This window comes from Phyllostomus hastatus, unplaced genomic scaffold (genome assembly GCF_019186645.2).
Source record: "Phyllostomus hastatus isolate PE091 unplaced genomic scaffold, TTU_PhHast_1.1 phas_contig_495, whole genome shotgun sequence".
NCBI lineage: Eukaryota > Metazoa > Chordata > Mammalia > Chiroptera > Phyllostomidae > Phyllostomus > Phyllostomus hastatus.
The window spans coordinates 4,619,356-4,643,109 of record NW_025333895.1 but is presented as its reverse complement, the minus strand read 5'-3'; the positions used below and the strand labels follow the sequence as shown (position 1 = coordinate 4,643,109).

General features: G+C 52.0%; 1 protein-coding gene across 1 annotated transcript; it reads right to left on the bottom strand.

Moving 5' to 3' along the window:
• Positions 1–1,804: 1,804 nt before the first annotated feature.
• On the bottom strand, positions 1,805–23,452 carry GLE1 (GLE1 RNA export mediator). Its single transcript, XM_045846348.1, has 16 exons — positions 23,276–23,452; positions 16,844–17,074; positions 15,461–15,574; positions 13,728–13,876; positions 13,406–13,466; positions 12,884–13,138; positions 12,263–12,482; positions 11,553–11,665; positions 11,323–11,392; positions 8,611–8,753; positions 8,322–8,512; positions 7,471–7,600; positions 6,495–6,599; positions 5,197–5,279; positions 4,496–4,559; positions 1,805–3,277 (listed from the first exon to the last, which is right to left on the bottom strand). The coding sequence occupies exons 1-16, from the start codon at positions 23,372–23,374 to the stop codon at positions 3,209–3,211; spliced, it is 2,097 nt and encodes a 698-aa protein (XP_045702304.1). The 5' UTR covers positions 23,375–23,452; the 3' UTR covers positions 1,805–3,208.
• Positions 23,453–23,754: the final 302 nt, after the last annotated feature.

The window sequence follows — 23,754 nt, the reverse complement described above, 5'->3', positions numbered from 1 at the left end:
TTAGTCACTGTCCCAATGTCCTTTGTAAGACAAACACACAAAAAGATACTTTTCTGGTTCAGGATCACATAACACCTAGTGTAATCAACCCGGAGGCGCTAAAAGAAAAGCGTTTCTTGAGTATGTCATCTGTATAAAGTAACATTTTTTTTTAACAATGACGCCTAGCTGTAGACAACAAATCCCTTTAAAACAGCATTTTTGTGAATTCATCATCCCACAGCTGGGAAGACCACAGCTCCTGTCTGCTCTCTGCAGGTCACCAGAAGATCCATTTCAGGAATTCTTTGGGTGGGACAGACAAAAGGGAGTGAATTTCCAGGCCTGATAAGGCACCTGTGTAGAGGGCTGGGGCTTTCAGTCGGACACCGGAGCCTAATTACGTCACTGCCCGCTGCTCGCATGGTAGGAAGCTGGAGAAGCAGGAGAGGCTCCCAGTGCCTGGGTGGAAATGCCCAGAACTCCCCTCTCCTACTCAAGGGATGTGTAGGACTCCTCTCTGGGAATTTTAAAGTCATCCCACTTGCTTTCAAACAATGTAGGACAATGATATGACAAAATTACGGGCGCTCTGCCTAAGAAATGAGGTCAAGCCTGAAAGGAAGCCAGCGGGCAAGTGAGTGCCTGAATTTAAAGCAGACTGCAGTCCTTCGCCCTCTGCCCGAAGGAATGTGATGCTACGACCCATCGGGAGTTGCATGTGTCAGCCAGCAATCCCTCTCTCTGCAGGTGACATCGTGAGAATCAAAAGCCCGGCCTCCCCAGCACCCTCTTCCCGGCTGACCACCCAGCACCCACTCGGAATACCGAGTACTGAACAGCACACACCCAGCTGCAGTTGACACACGTCTGGAGACAGAACATTCAGACATTGGAGGAAGTGTTATCTATGGAGTGACACATTCAAAGTGGCAGAGACCTTGGGGACCATCTTGTCCAGGGACTTTTCGCACTGTTTCTGGCAGGGGAACTTCTCCACGTCTCACCTCCCACGGAACCCCGGCACCCGAGGCACAGAAAGCTGCCACAGGGGCTTCGCCGAGAGGTGTGAGCTGCACAGCCGTAGCTGGCCCCGCCCACCTCCCTCCTGTACCCCAGACCTTCGGTTATGAACAGGACAACTTCCTAGCAGATGGCAGAAGCATCTCGAAGAAAGGGAAGCCTTATGGAAACATGCATAAAAGCCTCCCTGGATGATTCATCGCCTTGAAGTCAACACACACGGCCTCAGTCAGCACTTCCCAACAGTCCCGACACTTAGACGGTGATGCCACTCGTAAAGCACAGGTGAGGAGAGGAAGCGCAAAGGGTAACTGGCCCGGGGCCTGTGGGCGGGCTAGGGACAGCGGTGTGCCTGGACACACAGGCTGGGAAGCCCTGCTGAGACTCCGCTAGGGAGCATGGTCTGCAACCCTCGACACCTGCTGACCTACCGACTAGCCCGCCTGTTGTGTTTTGCAGGTGGGGGCCCTGAGGCTCCCCGAGGGCGAATGACCTACACCCAAGCCGCAAACCCTCAACGTGGACTGGGCCCGGCTCCCAGCGTCCATTCCATTGTGTCCACGTCACAGGACTTTCTCGCTTTCCCGCTTCTGCTAGATAAAACAGGACCAGTGGCTGGCACCTCATTCCGAAAAGGAATGACAGGGCAAAAAAAAAAAAAACAACTTTCCTAAGGTGAAGGTCAGGAAGACAAAAAAGGGAGAAAGTGGATAGACTTGGGCACCGCCATGCCCCCCCCCCATGGCTGACAAAGCTCAGGGCACAGGAAATTGACCACACTGAGCCAACTGGACACCAGCAATGGATTTTTAAAATTCAAGCTTTATTACTTATTTTTTGGCACCACAGTAAATAGTAGAGAACAAGTCACTTCAACAGTACCAGGGAATGCCCCTCTCCCTCAAACCCCCCACCTCCCCACACACGACGGTCAGGAGGAAGAGGCCCCGGGCGGCTGCCCCTGCCCCTGCCCGCTGCCCAGAGACGGGGAGTCTGCCCAGACACAGGTCTCCGCTCCTCGCGGAGCGCCCGGCTTTGGACTTCTGTACTGGTTTGGTCAGGCAAATCTGTCATTGTTCATTAGACAGAACAAGTAGAAAGATTTATATATATATATACATATACCATATATATGATATACATATATCATATATTATAGCATATACACTATATATATTTTATGTATATATAATATCAGTTCTCAACCCCTCCCGAGCACCTTCATTGAACCCCTAACTCATTGCTTGTGGATGCTCAGCTCACATGTGTTGTGGCCAGCCCTGTCTCGGCCCATCTTAATTCAAACTGAAAAACAAACCAAAAAAGGCACCCGCCCTGTCCAGGAGTCCCTAGCCGTCGGGCACCGAATTCCAGTTACGAGGGCAGACGGTGCGTCTTGGTTCGATGTGACGCGTGCTGAGCCCTGACCCCGGACACTAGGCCACCCTGATGCCATCCAGGGCTAAGTCCGTGTGTTTACATCAGGCATTTCCTCTGAATTTCTAGTTACTTCCCAAGCTGAGAAGGCAAAGCCACCATAACCCAGACTTGCAGGTAAGGATTCGGGCAACCACTTCATGACCCTTTAAAGGGGTGGGCTCACTTCAGCTGACAGTGATAATACTTAAGGTATTAGCTTATTTCTGAAAGATACTAAAGACAAAGGAAATAAAAAATGGGATAAAAGGCTAAACACCTCTTCTCGTAATTTTTGCCAAACCAGGACAGGCCTTGCCCCAGCTGGCGTGGCTCAATGGATTGAGTGCCGGCCTGCACACCAGAAGAGGGTCACCAGTTCGATTCCCAGTCAGGGCACATGCCTGGGTTGCGGGCCAGGTCCCAGTGGGGGGTGCATGAGAGGCAACCACATGCTGATGTTTCTCTCCCTCTATTTCTCCCTCCCTTCTCCTCTCTCTAAAAATAAATAAATAAAATCTTTAAAAATAAAAAAATAATAATAATAAACAAAAGCGAGACAGGCCAAATCCAGGCACTCTGCCCTGTGGGTCCCCCTTAAGGGGTCATCAGACCTCCCTGACTTTGTGCGCCGTGAAAACCTCCTTTCCTAGACACAAGACAAGGATACGGGACAACACACATTGGCAGATGTCTAAGTCTGACACGGCTCTCCCAAAGACAGCTATGTTCAGTTGCTTTATTATTTCCCCTCAGCAACGAAATGGCGACAGTGGGTGACGGAGCGACTTCAGGTACGCCAGAAGGAGGCAGTCAGGAAGCCCTTGGGTACGGGAATCTCCTTGCGCTGCAGACACTTCTGGTTGGGGGAGGATGAAGAAAACAGAACGACTTTCTGATAACTCTGCTTCCCACACTGGACAATTCAAAGGAACTTGAAGGGGCAGCAAGCGCAGCCCCACGGAGCGTGGTGGGAAAAGGAAAGAGGTAGAGGACCGGCGGCTGTGCGTGTGGCCTCTGCTCCCACGGGAGCCGCAGGGACGACCAGCGTGGCGCTGTTTGTTATTATGCCCGCTCCTCTCTCGTCTCCCAGGGCCTGGCCTCGTCCTTCAGTCCTGCTGGGTTCCTAGCCGGGCTACTGGAGACGGCAAGTCGGCGGGCTGTGCCGACGGACCTACCACGGAGTTCTAAGCTGTCTGTCAAACTTAACTGCTTAAAAATGTTGGCTCTAGGTCCTGCCCAGTGTGGCTCAGTTGGTTGGAGCGTCACCCCATAGACCGAAAGGTCATGGGTTCGATTCCCAGTCAGGGCACATACCCAGGCTGCAGGTTAAGTCCCTGGTGCCTTACAAGAAGGCAACCAAATGATGTTTTTGTCTGTTTCCCTTCCTTACTCTCTCTTAAAAAAAAAAAGGAAAGAAAAAGGAAAACCAAAAGAAAAGCCCTGACTGGTGTGCTCAGGTGGCTGGGGGTCATCCCACAAGGCACAGGGTCACCGGTTTGATTCTCAGCCGGGAAACACGCCCGAGTTGCGGGCTTGGTCCCCGGTCGGGGCGCGTGCTACAGGCAGCCGACTACTGATTCTCTCTCACACTGATGTCTCTCTCCTTCTTTCCTGCCCTTCCCCTTTCTCTAAAAATAAATTTTAAAAATCTTAAAAAAAAAAATGAAAAGTAAGTCCTCAAGTGAGGATAAAAAAAAACCTGCTGGCACTTGGAAACAGAAGGAGTGGGGACGAGGGCGCAGCCTGCTCCCCTGGAGGAAAGCTAGCACGCTCCCCAGCTCTCCAGAACCTTGGCCCACGCGCCGGAAACGTGCCGGTGAGACAAGACTCACTGGGCGGGGTTTAGTCCTCTCCTGGGGGCGCCCGCCCCCCCAGGGCAGTGCGGACAGCGACATGTGGGAAGGGGAACCGGCGGCCCCCCAGGTTCGGGGAACATGGTGGACCAAGAGGAGGGGTCAGAAAGATCGGGAGGGACAGACTGTGGTCGGAGGGCCTGGATGTCGGAGGCCGGCCGGGCAGAAGCACACTTGAGGCCCGGAGCAATGTGGGAGGTGTGGGTCTAAGGGTCTCTTACCTCTAGGAACTGCTTGAGGCGTATGAAGGAACCCATCTGTCCTGAGCTTGTGATGGCTTCAATCCTGCGGGGACAGGGAGAAGACACGTGGTGAGGGACACCTGTCTTCTGGAGAGGAATCAGGGAAGGGGCAGATCCAGGCTGAGGGTGCTGCTGCTCTCCCAAACGGTCCCAACCCTCTCTTCCCACAAGGGGCACAGGGTAGAGGGCGCCCCCCCACCCCGCTTCCGGGTCTTTGTGAGTGGGTGTCTCGGCCTGTCCCCCACGAGCCATGCCAGTAAGTGGGGCGGGGTGAGAAGGGTGCTTGAAGGTGAATGCCACATGGCGGAGGTCGAGCCAACCGGCTGATAAGTCTGTTTTTTTCAGCTGACTTATTGAGGAGGTTAGACTCGGTTTAATTCAGAACTGCAAGTAATATCAGCACCCCAGGTTATCTGGGGGTGTTTGGAAAAAAGTTTTTAAAAATGTCAGGTATTGGAATCTGAGATCTTCCTAAGTCTTTTTTTTTTCTTTATTTAGTCAACAATATTTAAGAGAAACTCTTTACGGGAGTTCACAAACGTTTACTCGGATGTCGGAGGAGGAGGACGCACGTCTAAGAGGCCACGCCTGAGGCCGGCGGTTTGAACAGCAGCGAAGGGGAGCCGACCTCGTGGGTTTCACCCGCCACATCCGTGCCGTCGGCCCGGCGAGCCTCCTACCTGGGGAAGTAGTCCTCTTGGATGAGCAGCATCACCTTCCAGAACTGGGCCTGGTACTGCTTCATGAGGGCATTCCCGCACACCTGGACGGAGAGACAGGCGCCATCAGAGCGGCGGATGGAAGCGCACACGCGCACGAGATCCGGAAACCACCGCCAGCCCCCTGCCTTTCGCTTCTACCAAGAAACTCAGCCACGAAATGCCACTTAGCCAGCAACCACTGAAGAAATAAATGGAAAACTCCAACTTTCTTTGAAAGCGTTTAACTGCATGTGGCGACACCTCCATTTAACCAGCCTGCCAGCGCATGAACCAGACTTAATGGACTCTTCTTCACTGACTTTACTGAAAGTAAGCCTTCCCAAAGCTCTGGTCCACCCCCAAACCCTCGTAAGCAGAGAGAATACGGAATCCTGCTTTGTTCTCGGTGACTCAGGACCACCGCTCATGTGCTGTGACTTCAGAAGCTTTAAGGTGACTGGAAACTATTGGCGTCATAGGACAAACGGCAACAGATTCATGGCACGTGACTCCTTTCTTTAAGAAGCGTCTCCTTCCCACAGAGACCCTCGCCCTAACACTCGAGTGGTGGCCCCTTAAATAAGCAGACGGGGCTGTACAGAGCCTTCTGGATGAGGGCGACAGCTGGCCCAAGCCGGTCCATCCGATTTCTCTGCTCTGGGAGTTAGGGATCACATGGTGGGACACCTTCGCCACTGTGCACCGAGGACGAGGGACAGCTGGCCCGTGGCGCAAGGATGAGGCAACTGGCAGGAACATGAAAGGCCGTGTGGCCCCGGGGAGAGACTCGTGGTACCTGGTGACACCCCAGTGCCTGGTTCCAGGCCCTCATGACACTCGACTGTCCGTCCCACCCTGGGTGCTGGGGGTCACCTCTCTAGCCCTGAAGCAGTTCCCCTTCTCACTTGTGCCAGGGCGTGCAGCCTTCCGCTCTTTACAACGAGAAGATGCCCACACAGCGAAGGAGAGTGCAGCGGAAGGGAAAACCAAAGGCCAAGTCTGTCTTAGGGCTCAAGAAGAAAACCTGACACTGGACCCTAATGCTTCCTGTTCGCCACCACCCTCTCTCTCCTTCTTTTTGTTTTGTTTTGTGCTTCCTTCTTACCTGGGTTTATTTGTTTTTTTGCTTTTAAACTATTTGAGACAGAGAGTGCGAGCGCGCAGCATCGATCTGCTGTATCACCCTCTGTTCCTACGGTGCCCCCCACCCCTGTTGCGCGGCAGCCAAGGCCGTTTCCGCCGCTGGCTCCCTCTCACGAGGTCACTGTGTCACGTACCTCCAAGAAGTCGAAGAGGAGGGTGGCCGTCACGTCTGACAAGGGCTCCATGTTCAGTATCTGTGCCAACCAGCGCCAGCCGTGGTTGAGGCCGTGAGGGTGAGCCTGGGAGGAGAGGGGCCTGGTCACGACTGGATCTCATCTTACTCGGGGAGCCGCACGCCCAGCGGTAGCATCCGGCCGTCACCAAGTGGACGCGAACCCCCGAGTCATGCAACCCAGGCGCGTGCCGCAGGGCGGAAACAACGCACGCCAAATAAATTCTGGTTTCAGATGTTCTAAGACCCTGGAACCCACACATTCCTTACTGGATGCATTCAATACCCATCTGTCGGCTTCGGTTTCAGGGAGTCCATAGGCCAGGTTACCCTAACAGACATTTATCACCTCGGAACCTCAGCACAGAACCGGGGACACGGCAGCTGCACAGTAAAAACTTCTCGGGCTCAATCAATTTAGACTCCTTTCTCTTCAGGTCTTGAAGTCCGCTAACCCCTCCACCTCGCCGATCTGTAACTCCTGGGAGAAGAGCTGGGCGGGCAGGTGAACCCCTGGACCCCAGCTGTGGCTCTGTCCCCGCCACGTGCGCACCGGCTCAGCTTGCCGAGCCGCCACCTGCCCCCTTGTGGGTGACGTATGTGACCCAGACGGCCCCGAAGGCACCACATGTCTCACACGACAATTTCTTGCTCACTCCTCTGCTAATAAAATCTTCGAACTCTAACAACTGATCTACCACAGACTCCCGTCTGGAAGACTCTTCTATAAACTGAACTAATGCCTCCCCTAGTCAATTATTGAACAAATGGCTCCAGTGATCCGAAAGCCCCCTAGTGACCAACATCAGCCTCTCTAAAGGACCCCCATGAAGCAGCGCGCGACCGGAGGCCCCTCTGAAAGGAGGCTGGTGTGTCTGCAGGCAGAACCCCGACTGAGGGCCGCCCCCTCAGTACGGGCAGCAAGCCTTTCCTACTACCTGCTGCCGGGCCCCGTACGGCCACTGGAGCTGGATGACGGCGGCGTAGAAACGGATCATCCCGGACATGCGCTTTAGGAAGTTGTCCTGCTGCTCCACCTTGGAACCCTTCACTTGGTAGCCCAGCATCCTATGTGGGACGAAAAAATTAAGTGTGACAAGGCCAAGATAAGGGTGACAAAGCAGAGATTAGTTCTGATGGCTGAAAGTAACACCACACCATTATTAATACATTACTGCTCTTGTCATTACGTTTGTAGAATACTTTGTTACAAAGCACTCACATCCCGGGGCCCTGTGGGGTAAACTCACAAGCCATACACATCATTTATAAACAAGGAAAATGACGCTCACAGAGGTAAAAATGCTTCACCCATTTTGCAAAGCTACTCAATGACAAAGCAGCCCTGACCAGCGTGGCTCAGTGGGTTGGGTATCATTCCACAAGGCGAAAGGTTGCTGGTTCGATTCCCAGCTGGGGCACAGGCCTGGGTTGCGGGCAGGGTTCCTAGTTGGAGGCAACCGAGTTTCTCTTGCCCGTCAATGTTTCTCTCCCTCTCTTTTTCCCTCCCTTCCCCGCTGTCTAAAAATAAATAAAATAAAATCTTGGGAAAAAAATGACAAAGCAGGGATAAAATTCTAAAGAATCCTGGATTCCAGATCCATTAGTCTTTCCACTAAAAGCTACATGGATTACTGGCACCTAAATCCCCCAGTTCCAAAAGCTGCCCAGTCTGCATGAAAGACATATTTTCTGACAGAACATTCAAGGTACATGAAAACCGTGTATACAAGTTCTATTTCCATCTCACGCTTCACCCTGGGGCGAGCGAAAAGAACCACCACCTCACCTCTGGTAGTCTTCCAAGGCCATTCCCTCCTTGAAGGCGGGGTAGAAAGGAACAGAGTACGGGCAGTTCCTGTGCAGGTAAGCGAGAATGAGGTCCCCCACTCTCGGGTGCAGCTCCCAGATGCCAGACGCCACGACCGCGATGGGGAACGCCGCCTCATGATGGGAAGCCACTTCCTCCTCCCCTTGTTTCTGCGGACGGAGATGGGGACAGTGTCAGCCCCGGAGAGCGGCTTAAGTACTGTGTGCCCGCCTCTCCCGCCCGTCCCTCTGGCAACGAGGCTGCTCACCACAAACTTCTCTGCCAGTTTGTACTGGACAAAGTCCAGGCCCTGAGGGTCCATGGAGACCGACACAGAGCGCCCACCACACTGGACGGGTTTCCTGGAGAGCAGGCTGTGGATCTTGTCAAAGATCTCCTTCAGCTTCGAGCCTGGGGGCGGGAAAGTCGGAGTGAGTTACGAGACACAACTGCGGACCAATCGCTTCTCACCACTGACTGCAGCAAACAGGAGGGCTCTGCACACAGCCAGCTGCGCAGCGGCCCTGCACGGGTGCAGAGCCTCAGGACAGAACACTGACCCAGAAATCAATATTTGATTGCACGACAATCAAATGTGCATCGTGGAGACTGCAAAAAGCATGCAGAACACACCGCATCCTATTCCCAAGGAATTCCTTACTTGGGGAGGAGCTGATTCTGAAAACACTCCCCAAACAGGGATGAACAGAGTGGAAACGAGTGCTGATGTGTCACGGTGTCGGGGGCCGTGGCCGATGTGCCTGCAGGAGTCACGGGCATCCTCTAGAGGCCCTCCCCAGCCGCGGCGAGTCTCCCCTTTCTCTGAGACCTGCCTTCTTCCCCCCTCAGCGACACAGGAGGGGGTCCCTCGTGGCTCTATTTGTATGAAAGATCCTGTGTATGCCACCCCTGCACTGGCTACAGTGACAGTAGTCGAGCTGAGCCAACCAGCCAACGGACAGAGTGCGGTCCGTGGAGTGGCTGGCCCTGCAACACGCACACTCGTGAGCAGTGGGGCCTGGCACCTGCCCCGTGGACCAGAGCACAGCCGTCTGTAAAGAAAGAGTGGAGATGCACAGAGGAAGACGAGGCAAGACAGAAAAGGACCTAAAGTTTCTTGCTCCTGAGGCCTCGCTCCATTCCTGCCCTTAGGAGGTTCTCTGAAAAGACCTCTTTATCTTGGGGACAAAAGCCTTTATTATTTATTTGCATACGCAGATCTGAATTAGTGCCTATGACTTGCGATCACAGTTTAAATTAGCACAGCGCCTCCAGCTCATAAACGCCCTGCCTGGCTCCTGGCCCCTGTGAGCAACGTTACCCTAATTGGATGTGGAGGATGAAACGGAGGAGGCAGGCAGCGGGATGACTCCCGGGTCTCCAGTTAAGGCCACGGAGCAGATAAGGGCGCTACCGATTACTGAGTGCAAACGAGAGCATGCAGGCACGGGGAGCAGGGGAGGACGGCGAGTTCAGGCCGGAACACACCGCGCCTGAGGTGTCTGGGGACACCCTGGCAAAGGCGTCCCTCGGGGAGCTGGTCCCAGGGACTCTGAGGCCCAGAGGGACTGGACGAACCAGAGGCAGATCTGTGAGTCCCCTGCATGCAGGTCACGTTTCACGCCACGGGGGTGAGCAGACTGAGAGCTGCCGGGTGGGAGCGGATCCCCAGGAAACATCTATAGCCGAGGTGGGGGGAGCAGACCAAGGGACCCCCGAAGGAGGAAGAGAGCTAGGAGGAGAACCTGGAAATGCATGAGCCACAGAAGCCGAGGGGGTGGAGTTTCACAGAGAAGGAAAACCAGCAGCACCGAATGGAAACGCGAGGAGGACGAGAAAATCCTCAGAAGGTGTAGACTCAAGGGAAACGTATTTTAGGACGAGGCTCACGCGTGCTTAAAGGGAAAGGTGCCTGTGCAAGGGACTAATTTTGCAGAGAACAGAAGAGAAAGTCCGTAAACGAGGAGGCCAGGTCTCGGAGGAGACAGGCGGGGATGGGAATGAAGGCGGAGGCAGAAGGGTAAGCACGGGTGGGGAGGACACCTCATCCTTTGAAACGGGACACTGAGAGGTGAGTACAGCTGTGTGCAGGTTGGGGGCGGGGGCTCTCCCGCCTGCCGTCTCGGTTTCCTGATGAAGGAGCAAGCACCGCGGTCTGCGGCCGACTTAGGGGAGAAGACTGAGGCAAAGCTCCAGGGGAGCGTGAAGGCGTGGGGTGGCCGCCCGGTCCCCTCCGCCCCTTTGATGCCGCTGCTGTCGAAGCAAAGGCACTTCAAATTCCAGAAAGTGATACGTGTTAACTTATTTAAACCTCGCCCTGCTCCAGAAGGAATTCCAGGCAGCCAAGGGGTATGCAAGTTCTGTCACACAGCCCGGCAGGGGCAGAACGTGCACCTCCCCCGTGCTCTGGGGGCGGCACTGACCGGGGGATCCGGGACCCCCAGAGGTGCGCGCTCCCCAGCCGCTCGGCTGCAACCTGTCGTCTGGAGGCTCCCCTACCCAGAGCTCTGGACCAAAGGAACCCGTTTCTAAGGAGGAGGAGGAAGAAGGGCCTTTCCCCTGTCTGGTTCCTACTCTCTAAATGTGAGCCCCCGGAGAGAAAAAGAAGGCGCTGCAAAGCATGAACAGGGCAGACTCCGAGTCTGGAAAAGCTAATATTAGTCGGACAAAGGCACAGACTGAAAGCCATGCCCTAGGTTCCCTTCGTGACGTCTTCCACAGTCGCTTTCGATTTTAGGTAGCAGCCGCCCTGAACACGTTACTATTAATAAACAACTCATTTTTAAAAAATGAGTCAACACATACAGAATGATTACCTCCCGTGTGCTGAAGAGGAAGCAAAGGGGAGTAAACATGTCACTCGAGTGTAACTGACGCATGTAACTGACATACACCTGACCCGATGGTCCGCCTTTGGTCAGCGCACTGTTTCCAGGAACCCTGCAGGCAAGGCGCTCTGGAGGCTCACCCCCTGACCCACCTGCGAGCGTGGAGATCTGGCTCACGGGGATGGTGGCCGCCTTCTGGAGGTCCATCTTGATCTTCTTGACCTGCGGCGGAGAACCGTGGGAAGGCGGGGCGCTTTCCGAAGCGCTGAGCGGATGCCACAGGGATTGGGGAATGTGACACCCTGCCCACCTACCTTTGGGACACGGGGCTGCTCAGAGCACTCTGACGCCCCAAGAATTCCCGGCCTGCGCCCCGTCCTACCTGGCTGTCTTTGCTGTTGGCCAGTCCCTCGAAGGCCCGCACGCACTGACTGGAGACCTCCTGCAGCTGCCGGCACCACTGCATCGTGCTGTCCTGGGCCTTCACCTGCAGGTCTGCCGGGGTGGAGGGGGTGGGGGACAGGGCTCTCAGCACAGCCAGAGTCACCGAGCGCCTCGTGTGAACCCGCGCTGTCCCGATCGCCTCATGCACATGTTACCTGCTCTGACTGCCGCAGTAACCCCACGAAGGAGACACTACAGTTACCTCCAGTTTATGGGAGGGGAAACAGACATGGAAAGGCTGACCGATTTGCCAAGGTCACACTGCCAGGCAGCAGGCAAGCTGGATTCCCCGGGTCTGGCCCCAGCGCCAGCCTTCTCAACCATTACTCTGCACTGATTCTCTTGTGTTTTAACAAACGTGTATTTTGTGCATATTTACTTAAAATACTCAGTAACAGCAATACTTGGAATCCTACATCTACTGCATTACACAGAACCTCAAGTCCTCGACGGAAGGTGTTGGAATGCGAAGGCAAGCTCCACGCGAACCGAAACTAAACCTAATTCAGTGAAAGTATTGAATTTTACATTTTACGTAAAAGTTCTCGCGATTTTTCCTGTCGCTTAATATTCAAAATGCATCCATGCTCCTTCCCGAATTCTGAAGCTTGCAACAAGTTACAGGACCTTACCCACACCCAAACTCACCCTCGCCCTGCTTCCCTCCCGGGCCCTGGCTGGGCGCGGGGGGCTCCTTGCGGACCTCCGGGCCCTGCTGCATCTGTGACTCCTGCTGCTTCACCTGGGCCGCCGCCTCCTCCTCCCGCCGCCGCTGGTCTTCACGGGCCCGGGCGCTCGCGCAGAGCTCCCGCATCTCCTGCAGCGCTCTCTCGGCCACCGCCTGGTCCTCTGCCGTGGGAAAGCCGTCCTGGGGGGTGACAGAGGCAGAGCTTTGGGGCTATGCCCTAGGCAGCCTGTGGGGCTGACTCACACCTTACATGTCAGTGCATTTCTAGAATTGGAACTGTTGCATCAATGTAGTACCCTTCATCAACACGTGCTACCTCCTGCTTCCCTGTTCTCGTAAAGGGAACAGCACTCACCATCATCGTCCACTCCCAGACGCCTCTGAGGCTTTAATTTTTGAGGAAAGCAGGCGCTCAGAATATATCACTGGATGAACCGAAGTGTTTTGCAACCAGAAGACACGCACATTTTTGTAACCTCAGATGAGCTGCTCTGCATCTACAGAGTCCAGTTTGGGGTGGGGAGCACACCCTCACACGTGCACCTGGAGCCGGAAGACAGAGCCCCCCGCCGCCCCCTCACCTCAGAAGTGGCCCGAATGATGCCGGAGATGAGGCCGCACAGCTGGTTGCCTCGCGTCCGGAAGGCCGACAGGTCCACCTTCGGCGGGTCCCTGCGCTGGTCCCCGGAGTCCAGCTGCTGGTTGAGGTGCAGCAGCTCCTCCTGCAGGGCGTACAGGCTCCGCAGGCGGCCCTGGCCTTCCTCCCTCCGGAGCCGCTCCTGCTCCACCTGCCTCTGGCGCTGCTGCTCCGCCTCCCGCAGCTTCAGGTTGAGGATCTGCAGAGAAGACTGCCAGGTCACCTCCCTCTGAGGGGCTCCTGGGCCTTCTCCTTCTACACCCGTGAGTCCTGCGTGGGCTGCATACGCCCCCCCGTGGGCCCAGAACAGGAAGAGGACCCTGTGCGCAGGGTCAGTCTCACAGAGGCACGAAGGGGCGGGGTCCTCGTGACTGTCGACCAGAGCCTGACTCTTGGGGTCGGTCACTGCCAGACACGGGACACACTCACACGGGTCACACCCACAACGGGTCCCCCAGGCTCTGACCTTTGCTCGGTGACGATGCTCGGCTTTTAGCTTCTCCTGCTGGCCCAGGGCCTCCCGGGAGCTGAACGGGAAACGGCAGGGAGAGCCGGTCAGGGGTGTCTGCTGAAACGGTTTCCTCGCCCCAAGAAGCCTCCCTCTCTCTGGGAGACACTGCCTGTCTTCCCAAGGTTGGTCGTTCTTCTGGACCATAAGCTTCTCTCTTTCATTCTGATACTGAAGGACTCAGGAGCTGTGCCAACTCTTTCCCCTGGGGTTTCCTGTCGGGAAAGAGCTGCAGCCGACCACCCCGACACTTCCAGCCATAAATCTGGGGGGGGCTCACCTCTTCTCCATCATTTCCCGCAAGTCCTGGAACTCCTTGTGATGCTTCAGCTCCTTCCGTTCATCAAAGCGCTTCAGCTGCTCGGACGCCATCTCAGACAGCGCTCGCACCCTCCTCTCCTGCTCCTCCTGCCACTGTCTCAGGCCCTCCTGAAAGGGGTCAGCACCGCTGCCTGGACCTCCCCACCACCCCGCTCCCGCACACTGCGGGGTTACCTCCCGCCAGACACCCGGGGCCCGGGGCCACCTGTGAACTGATCAGATGTGCCTCAACTAGGCATCGAACCCGTGACCTCGGTGCAGCGGGACGATACTCTAATCAGCTGAGCTCCCCAGCCAGGGCCTCCTTTGGGGTGATCTTTAAACTCAGCGGTTTTGGAAAGCCCCAGGTGGTTTATGTCACCCCAGGAGAACCTGGGAAGGGACAAGTGTTCACCCAGAGAGTATCAAACGGCCCTGCACTCCCAGCTCCATCGTGTGTTAGGCTTCTGAGGATTCCAGGTTAGTTTCCGAAACCCTCACTGCAGCTCCACGAACCCGCTGGGCACATTTCTATCTCCCGCCTTTCCTCGTGTCATCATCTCTGCCCAGACCCCCCCCCCAGCTCCACTCAGGAAAGTCCCGCTCCTTTATGCCTAAGGGGGTCAGGCACTTCATCTTTTATTCTTGAGGGTCTTCTCATAGGATTTTTAAGGGCAATTTGACATTTCAGCCATCAAAATTTGATACTTAAGTAATATATATAGTTTATGTAGTATATATAAATATAAATATATATGTATATATGTATGTATGTATGTATGTATATCTTTGGACACTATTTGCACTTTAGGAATTTGTCCTGAAGAAACACCTGCAAAAGCATGCAAAGATGTATGTACAAGGATGCTCACCACAGCCCTGTTGACTATGGCAATAAATTTAAAACAATTTAAGTTATCAGGAGAAAGACTACATTATCTATATAGTTAGATTATCTATTATCTATAACTACATTACCTACTCTCTCTCTCTAGCAGAGCACACTGGAGGGCACTGCAGCCTTTACGGAAGATGAGATGATGAGATGTTACATACACCAGCATGGAAATGTGTCAAAACACGTTGTTAAGATATTATTTTATTCTATTTTAAAAATTATTTTAAAGCAAGCCCTGGCTGGCGTAGCTCAGTGGATTGAGCGCGGGCTGTGAACTAAAGCATCGCAGGTTCGATTCCCAGTCAGGGCACATGCCTGGGTTGCAGGCCACATTGATGTTTCTCTCTCTCTGTCTCCCTCCCCTCCCTCTCTAAAAATAAATAAATAAAATCTTAAAAAAAAAAGAGAGAGAGAAATCTCTCTCTTAAAAAAAAAAAGCCAAATACATTCATTAAAACAGTGCTCTTCTTTTCTCAAGAGGCTGTTAAGGTCCATCTTCTCAGTGCGCTCTCATCTGACCACCTCACACCACCTCCCAGTCCTGGAGCCGTGCACGGAAGCCAGGAGAGCACACGTAATAAGCTCCCTGAAGTCCCATGTGGGATAGAGGGCAGGACCAGAAACCAGATGTGACTTTGGAGCGCTCACTCTGGACCGCTACGTCACACCGCCCCACAAACCGACCGGAGCTGCCGGCGGCAAGCTGGGCTCCATGATGGGCGCACAGGGGGCACGTAGGGGACGCTCACAAGCCTAAGGGGCTGCACCTGGATGTGGCCCCTGCGGCCAGGCCCGCCTGCCTCAGGGCCACTTACCATGCCCTTCATCCTGTGCACCAGCTCATACATCCGGATGCAGCCCTCCACGCGGGCGGCCCTGGAGGGCGGCAGCGCCACGGGCTCCTCTGTGTGCTGGGGCTCATCCCTGTCCTACACAGTCAGAAGATGCAGAAATTAAGCTTTATATATATATGTATTTTTTTTGTAATATTAAGCTTTTAAGATAATACAGTTGGTGTTATTCCTTCTACACAAAAATCACATCCCTACTTATAAACAACAACAAAAACAAGTTGGGTGAGAACGACAGCGTTTTTCGTGACACTGACTTTGTTCTGACTGCTGTCCTGAAGACGAAGAGATGCCCAAAGCGCAGCAAGCACCGATCTTTTCTGCTTGCTTGTTTGCTGTGACCTGCCCGGCAAGCATTCCCCCTTTCTTGCGGTAAGCATCCGTCCACCAGCGCTAGGATGGACGGTCCGCGTGGAGCAGCCCCTGTCCACGTGCCCAGTACCTTCACCTCCCCAGCCCCAGGGGGAAGCGTGCGGCACCTCGCACAGTCCTCTGGCCTCCCGGGGCCAGTAGCCACTTCAGCCATGAGGCTCGTGAGCCAGGCGAGGTCGGAGCCCACCTCTGGGTCTCTCCGGTGGAGCTGTCTAGGAAGGCTCTCTCTGGGAATGCTAGCCGCCCATAACTCAGTTTTTAAGAGAGAGAAACAAACCAAGGCAGGGACAAAACACAGCAAAAAACAAAACAAAACAAAACAAAAACAAACAAACAAACAAAAAACCGGGTAAAACCTCATACAGCACCAGTGGAAAGCTACGGCAATTTCAAGAGTGGGGACAGGTTTTACTCTGTGCTCCCACAGCCGGCCCAAAGGGGGAGACATCACCAGTTACACAGGTGCGAGGTTCGTGTGAAAAACCATCCCGCTGCTCGTGACATTCACTACTGCTCTTGGCGCTAAGCTGAGAGGGACATTCCTCTGGGTCTTCGCAGAGAGCACTGGGCGCTGTGGTCAGCACCGTCACTGCCAACAGCCAGGAGATGCAGTTGTTTTCTCCAGCACAAGGTCATTGCCACACGACAGTGTTACACAATTCAACTGTGTAACCACCTTATCCTTTGTCCTCAGCTCATCAAAAACCTTACCTTGGCCCCTGACTGGCATGGTTCAGTGGGCAGGGCCTTAGTCCCACAAACCAAAAGGTCACTGGTTCAATTCCCGGTCCGGGTACATGCCTGGGTTTTGGGGCCAGGCTCTCGGTTGGGTGCCATGCAAGAGGCAACTGATCAGTTGTTCTCTCCCACACCAATCTTTTTCTTCCTCTCTTTCTCCCTCCCTCTCCCTCTCTCTAAAAATAAATGAATAAAATCTTTTTGAAAAGAAAAATAACAAATAAATAAAAACCTTACCTTGGTTCCATCTGGTGTTGCTGGTGCTCCCGGGGAGGCTGGGGAGAAGACGAGGCTTCCGACGGGAGATGTGGGGGCAAGTGACGGCTGGCCCAGGCCTGCCGTGGATGCGGGGGAGGGCGAAGTCTCAGAGGGAGCCAGGCTCTCTTGTGTGTGGGGCAGGACATGATCCACCACCCATCCGGCGTAAGGAGACAGCTTGGGGACCGATGTATACTCCTCTAAAACATTCTGGAGAGAAGAAGAGGCGAAACTCAACTTGCACGTCCACTGATCTAAGCAATCAGAGCTAACCTACCGCACGTCTTACTGAAAATCTAAGAAGGCACACACACATATATTTGTAATGTACGTACCAAAGACCCGAAGTCCCTGTATAACAATCAGCGATGATGAGAAAGTAGTTTCTTTTTTTTTTTTTTTCAGATTTTATTTATTTGTTTTTAGAGAAAGAGGAAAGGAGGGAGAAAGAGAGGGAGAGAAAGAGCAATGTGTGGTTGCCTCTCATGCGCCCCCTCCTGGGGAGCTGGCCCGAAACCCAGCCATGTGCTCTGACTGGGAATCGAACCAGCAAACTCTTGCTTCACAAAGCGACGCTCGGTGCACTGAGCCACACCAGCCAGGGCGAAAGCAGTTTCTTGATAATGACCCTGACTGTTATTCTTTTAGACTATCAGACTAAATAACCCTAGCTACAGAAACAGGGCCCAAGCACAAAGACGGTCATTAAAGTACACGCCAGAGCAATCTAAAAGGCTGAACAGAAAAGAACACAAAAAGAATTTTGAAATGTACCACAGCCCACACAGCGGCACATCAGTCATCAGAAATACTGCTCATAGTCCTATGTAATGATATCTACAGATTCAATTTTACGTGACAAAATTGAGAGCATAAACACAGTACATCTACAATTACATTTTTAAAAAATGCTACTACAAGAAACTAAGCAAACAACTAGAACAGGAACAGAACCACAGAAATGGAGATCACATGGAGGGTTAGCAACAGGGGAGTGGGAGGAGGAGAGGGGGGAAAAGGTACAGAGAATAAGTAGCATAGATGGTAGGTAGAAAATAGACAGGGGGAGGGTAAGAATAGTATGGGAAATGTAGAAGCCAAAGAACTTATAATTCTGACACATGGACATGAACTAAAGGAGGGGGAATGTGGGTGGGAGAGGGTGTGCAGGGTGGAGGGGAGTGAAGGGGGGAAATGGGACAACTGTAATAGCATAATCAATAACATATATTTTAAAAATAATAAAAAAATAAAAATGCTACTACATACACAAAAAGAAAAACCCCACAAAGGAAATGTACCAGAAATTATGTACCAGAAATTATGCTTGGGTAATAAGTGAAATATTTCTTCTTGTTCTAATTTTATGTATTTCTTACATAAACTTTTAAATGAACATGTTACAAATTTTTAAATGAAAATAACAGGCACTGAAAAGTAGCTGCTAATGTAAAGGCTGATGAAATAAAATAAAGTGGAATTTACAGTAGAAAGTAGGAAATAGACAGGGAAGCAGCAGAAAGTAGACAGACACTTCCGGCCAAGACGGAGGCGTGGGTGGACACACTGCCTCCTCGCACAACCGAAATTAAGGACAACAAAAATTTAGAAACAAAAACAAACAACCAGAACAGACAGAAAATTGAACTGTACAGAAGTCCCGACAACCATTCATCCAGACGGGTAAGAGGGGCGGAGCCTGCGGCCGGTGGAGAGGGGTCGAGGCAGGAAAAAGCGGTGGCTGGAAGACCCGGGCACGCAGGGCGCAGGTGGCGGGTGGCAGACCCCGGGCACAGGCACAGGGAGGCAACGAGCAGACCCAGCGAGGCGCACAAGGCAGCTGGCTGTTCGCAGTCACACATTTGCGTGCAAATAAACCAGGCGAAAACAGGCAGCGAGACAGACCGCGCAACCCAGGGCCCCAGCGCCAGGAAATAAAGCCTGAAAGCACTGATTGAAAACACTTGTGGAGGTTGAGGTGTCGGGAGAGACTCCCAGCCTCACAGGAGAGTTCGTTGGACCCACAGGGTCCTAGAACGTACCCAAGCCCACCCACATGGGAATCAGCACCAGAAGGGCCCAGTTTGTTTGTGGGAAGCAGCGGAGGAGACTGAAATCTGACAGACAGCACAGCAAGCGTGACTGTTCCCTCTCTGACCCCGTCCCCACATACAGCGTCACAAACTAGGGACTGGGTTGCCCCGCCCGGGTGAACACCTAAGGCTCCGCCCCTCATACGTAACAAGTGGGACCAGACCAAAATAAATAAATAAATAAAAAAGTTCAAACGGAAGAACAAATGAAAGCCCCAGAGCCAATACTTTCAAGCAACAAAGAAATAGCCAACCTATCAGATGCACAGTTCAAAGCACTGGTGATCAGGATGCTCACAGAATTGGTTGATTTTGGTCACAAATTAAGAGTTCATCATCACCAAGACCTTATTATATGAAATGTTAAAGGGACTTATCTAAGAAAAAGATAAAAAATATGAACAGTAAAAAGACAAGCAAACTCACAGTTCTTATCAACCACACCTAAAACAAAAGCAAACTAAGCAAACAAATAGAACAGGAACAGAACCACAGAAATGGAGATCACATGGAGGGTTAGCAACAGGGGAGTGGGAGGGGGAGAAATGGGGGAAAGGTACAGAGAATAAGTAGCATAGATGGTAGGGAGAAAATAGACAGGGGGAGGGCAAGAATAATATGGGAAATGCAGAACCTAAAAAATATATGACACATGCACATGAACTAAAGGGGGGGAATGTGGGTGGGAGGGGGTGTGCAGCAGGGAGAGGAGTGAAGGGGGGAATGGGACAACTGTAATAGCATAATCAATAAAACGTATTTAAAAAAAGGGATAAAAGATCTACCTCAAAAGATTTGGAGGTGGGGTTTAAATGAGTAATAAGACTTAGAACAGTACCTGGCACAAAATTACTCAAAAATTGCAAGCTATTATATTATCTACATCAGTGGTTCCCAAATAGGGCCAATTTTATCCCCCTCCCACGCTACCCCCACCCCTACCCAGGGGACATCTGGAGACCACTGGGAAGGGGCCACGGGCATCCAGCGGGTAGAAGCCGGGGGGAGGGGGGCTCCTAATCCTGCTACAATACGTAAGACGGCAACAGCAGCCCCCACCCCAGAGAACCATCCAGCCCAGCCCAAAATACAAACAGTGCTGTGCTTAAGAAATCCTGATCTAGTCCTGGCCAGTGTGGCTCAGCAGGCTAGAGCATCACCCTGCAACCAAAAGACTGAGAGTTCGATTCCCAGTCAGAGCACAAACCTAGGTTGCAGGTTCAGTACCCGGTTGGTGCAGGAGGCAACCAATCAGTGCGTCTCTCTCACATCGATGTTTCCCTCTTTCATCTGTCTCTAAAAATGCAATGAGCCCTGGATGGTATGGGTAAGTTGATCGAGTGCCAGCCTAAGAACCAAGAGGTTGCTGGTTCGATTCCCAATCAGAGAACATGCCTGGGTTACAGGCCAGGTCCCCAGTAGGGGGCACATGAGAAGCAACCACACGGTGATATTTCCTTCTCTCTCTCTCTCCTTCCCTTCCCCTCTCTCTAAAGATAAATAAATTAATTTTAAAAATTAAAACAGGCCCTGGCTGGTGTAGCTCAGTGGATTGAGCGCGGGCTTTGAATTGAAGTATCGCAGGTTCAATTCCCAGTCAGGGAACATGTCTGGGTTGCAGGCCACGGCCCTCAGCAACTGCACATTGATGTTTCTCTCTCTCTCTCTCTCTTTCTCCCTTCCTTCCCTCTCTAAAAAAATAAATACATCTTTAAAAAAATAAAAAATAAAAACGCAATGAGACAGTATACATAGGTGAGGATAAATAATAATTTAAAAAATAAAAGAAATCCTGATCTAGATTGTAGGCACACACGCCACGTATAATAAACAGGTTTTCCATCTATAGGGAACAATTTGGACACAGAAGCAAAATGCTGTATGCACACTTAATGCAGTAAAAAGGCTCATTTTGAAGACATATTAAAAATAATGTTGAGCCTGGCTGGTATAGCTTAGTGGATTGAGCACAGGCTGCGAACCAAAGGATGGCTGGTTCGATCCCTAGTCAGGGCACATGCCTGGGTTGCAGGCCAGGTCCCCAGTGGGGGATGCCTGAGAGGCAACCACACACTGATGTTTCTCTCCCTCTCTTTCCCCTTGCCTTCTCCTCTCTCTAAAAATAAATAAATAAATAAATAAATAAATAAATAAATAAATAAATAAATAAATAAAATCTTTTAAAAAGTAATGTTGAGACAATACCTTTTTAGTTATTCACACACCAAAATAAATTCCAAGGGCAAAGTTTCAAATGAAATAAATAAAAAAACACGGATACAAAAACACCATAAACAGAGAAAAGAGTTAACTGACAAACTAGAAAAATATAGTCCTGGCTAGTGTGGCTCAGTGGACTGAGTGTCGGCCTGCAAACCAAAAGGTCACCGGTTTCGATTCCCAGTCAGGGCATGTGCCTGCGCTGAGGGCCAAATGCCCAGTGTGGGGCGATGGATGTATCGCTTACACATCAATGTCTCTCTCCCACTCTTTCTCCCTCCCTTCCCCTCTCTCTGAAAAATGAATTAAAAAAACCTAGAAAAAAACACATGCGATATATATCACATATAAAGGTCTATTATTATCCCTAATACATAAGAGAACTTGTAAAATTTAAGGGAACAAAACCCCAATAGAAAAAAATGAGAAAAGACATTAAACAGGCAATTATGAAGTAAAGATAAAAAGATGTTCAATCTCAGGGAATCAAGAGAGAAATGCATTATCGCTATACTGAGACTGTCCTGGCCAGTGTGGCTCAATTGGTTGGAAGGTCATCCCATAAACTGAAATGTTGTGGATTCGATCTCTGGTGAGGGCGCATGCCTGGGCTGCAGGTTCATTCCTGGTCTGTGCACGTACAAGAGGCAACTGATCAATGTCTCTTGCATGGATGTTTCTCTCCCTCCCTTTCTTCCTCTCTTTCCCTCTCTCTAAAAATCAGTAAGCGTGTCCTCAGGTGAGGATAAATTAATTAATTAATTACACCGAGACCTTATGCTTACCTATTTAATAAGTAAAAACTGCAACTATAATAATATATTCTGTTGACAAGCCTGTGGGCAAAGGGGCACCATGGCGCACTGCTCATGGGAAGGCAAACTGATACACCCACTTTTGGCGGGAAATTGGCAATACATAACAAAACGACAGCTATGTTTACTTTTTGACCCAGCAATCTCACTTCTGGAAGTTTATCCTGAAGATCTACTTCCCATGAAATGAAAATACACAGAATAAGGTTCCAAATAGTGAATTACAACTCAGCGGATAAGAACCCATGAATCCATACTGACACAATTCATTAACCAGGGGAGAAAAGAGAGCTCTCCCTTACAGTGGAATGCCAATTCACAACCGTAGAAGGAATGGTGGACACCAAGAAGACACCACTTGGCCCATCACAAAGGTGACTGACTCAGGCAGAAATCATTAATGGACGCTACGGGGGCAGTTCTGCTAGAAAAAGGATATCCATTGGTGTAATCTTGGAATACTTCCCTATACAATACTAATCCGTTAAGAAGGAAAAAAATGAGTGTTAAGTGGAGATATCTAGCGGTTACCACCACTGGGACCAGGGGGTCAAGGTCAGCATCCCTAGTGGCACTGGGTCGGGCTGAGGCATCCGTGTGCTTCCTGCTGAGCGTTACTGAGAACACAGCATCGTTTCTACGGTATTCCTGCTAAGGATGCATAACCTGAGTATACACCAGACAGGCCCATGCTGGGACTCATCCTATAGAATGTAAGGTACGTTTTCTTTAAAACCGTCAGATATAAAAGACAAGGAAATGCTTTAGAATTGTTTTACATAAAAGTCTGACAAGACAGGACAGTGTGGCTAGATTACCAGCAACCCGGGAACAGGAGCTATGCCTTAACTGTTTCTCCCTGCCCCCCAACCCAGCGACCCAGTACACGACTTCGCAAATACAGTGACACGCCCCCATTCAACTTCACAGGCCCAACCAATGTCATCGAAATATGTGTTGTTTTCACTTGCAGCAACAGGTCATACTAATCGTTCGCTGCTAAATGTGGATATCCTAGCACGTTCCCCTGCGAAAGTTAACCGACCCTGAGAGGCCCGGGCTGCTTTGGCAACAAGGCGGACGCGCCTCTCTGGGGCTAGAAACGAAGCCTTCAGAAAGAAGAGCGCCGAAGAAGGGGAGTTTCCCCAGTGGCTAGAAGAGGCTGGAGATGGCAGAAACCCGGGGACAGAATGATGCACACACAAGAATCAAGAAACAAATGCGGACAGTTAGAAAGGACTCGCGGGGTCCCGGCGCAGCGGCCGTAAGGACCCATTGCTGACCTCGCCCTGCAGTAGCCAGTCGCGGTGGTAGCAGAGGCGACCTTTCTTGGAACTGCGCAGCGCCTGCAAGGTCTCCCAGCAGCGACCCTCGGACGGCATGACTCCGACCACCGCAGCTTTGCGGAGAAGATGCCGCTTATGAAAGAGCAAGCCCTCCAATCAGCCTCCCACAAACAATCCCTCACTTCCGCTTCCGGTGCGCGCGCTCAGTGCATGGTGGAAAGCAGCCTCGGAACGGTGCACGCCCCACTTCCGGTGCCGGGCCGACTGAAAGCGCGCCTGCGCGCGCACAGGGTGTGGATTCGAGGGTGGGACCCTGCGGAGAGATTCAGACCCCCGGGCTCTCCGGCAGCTCGGATCCGCCCCGGATTATGTAGGAAGTGGATTATGTAGCACTGAGGTGGATGTAGAGAAATTGGAACCAGCCCCACCCATACTGTGGGTGGGACTCGAAAAGGGGACAGCGGCTGTGGATGACA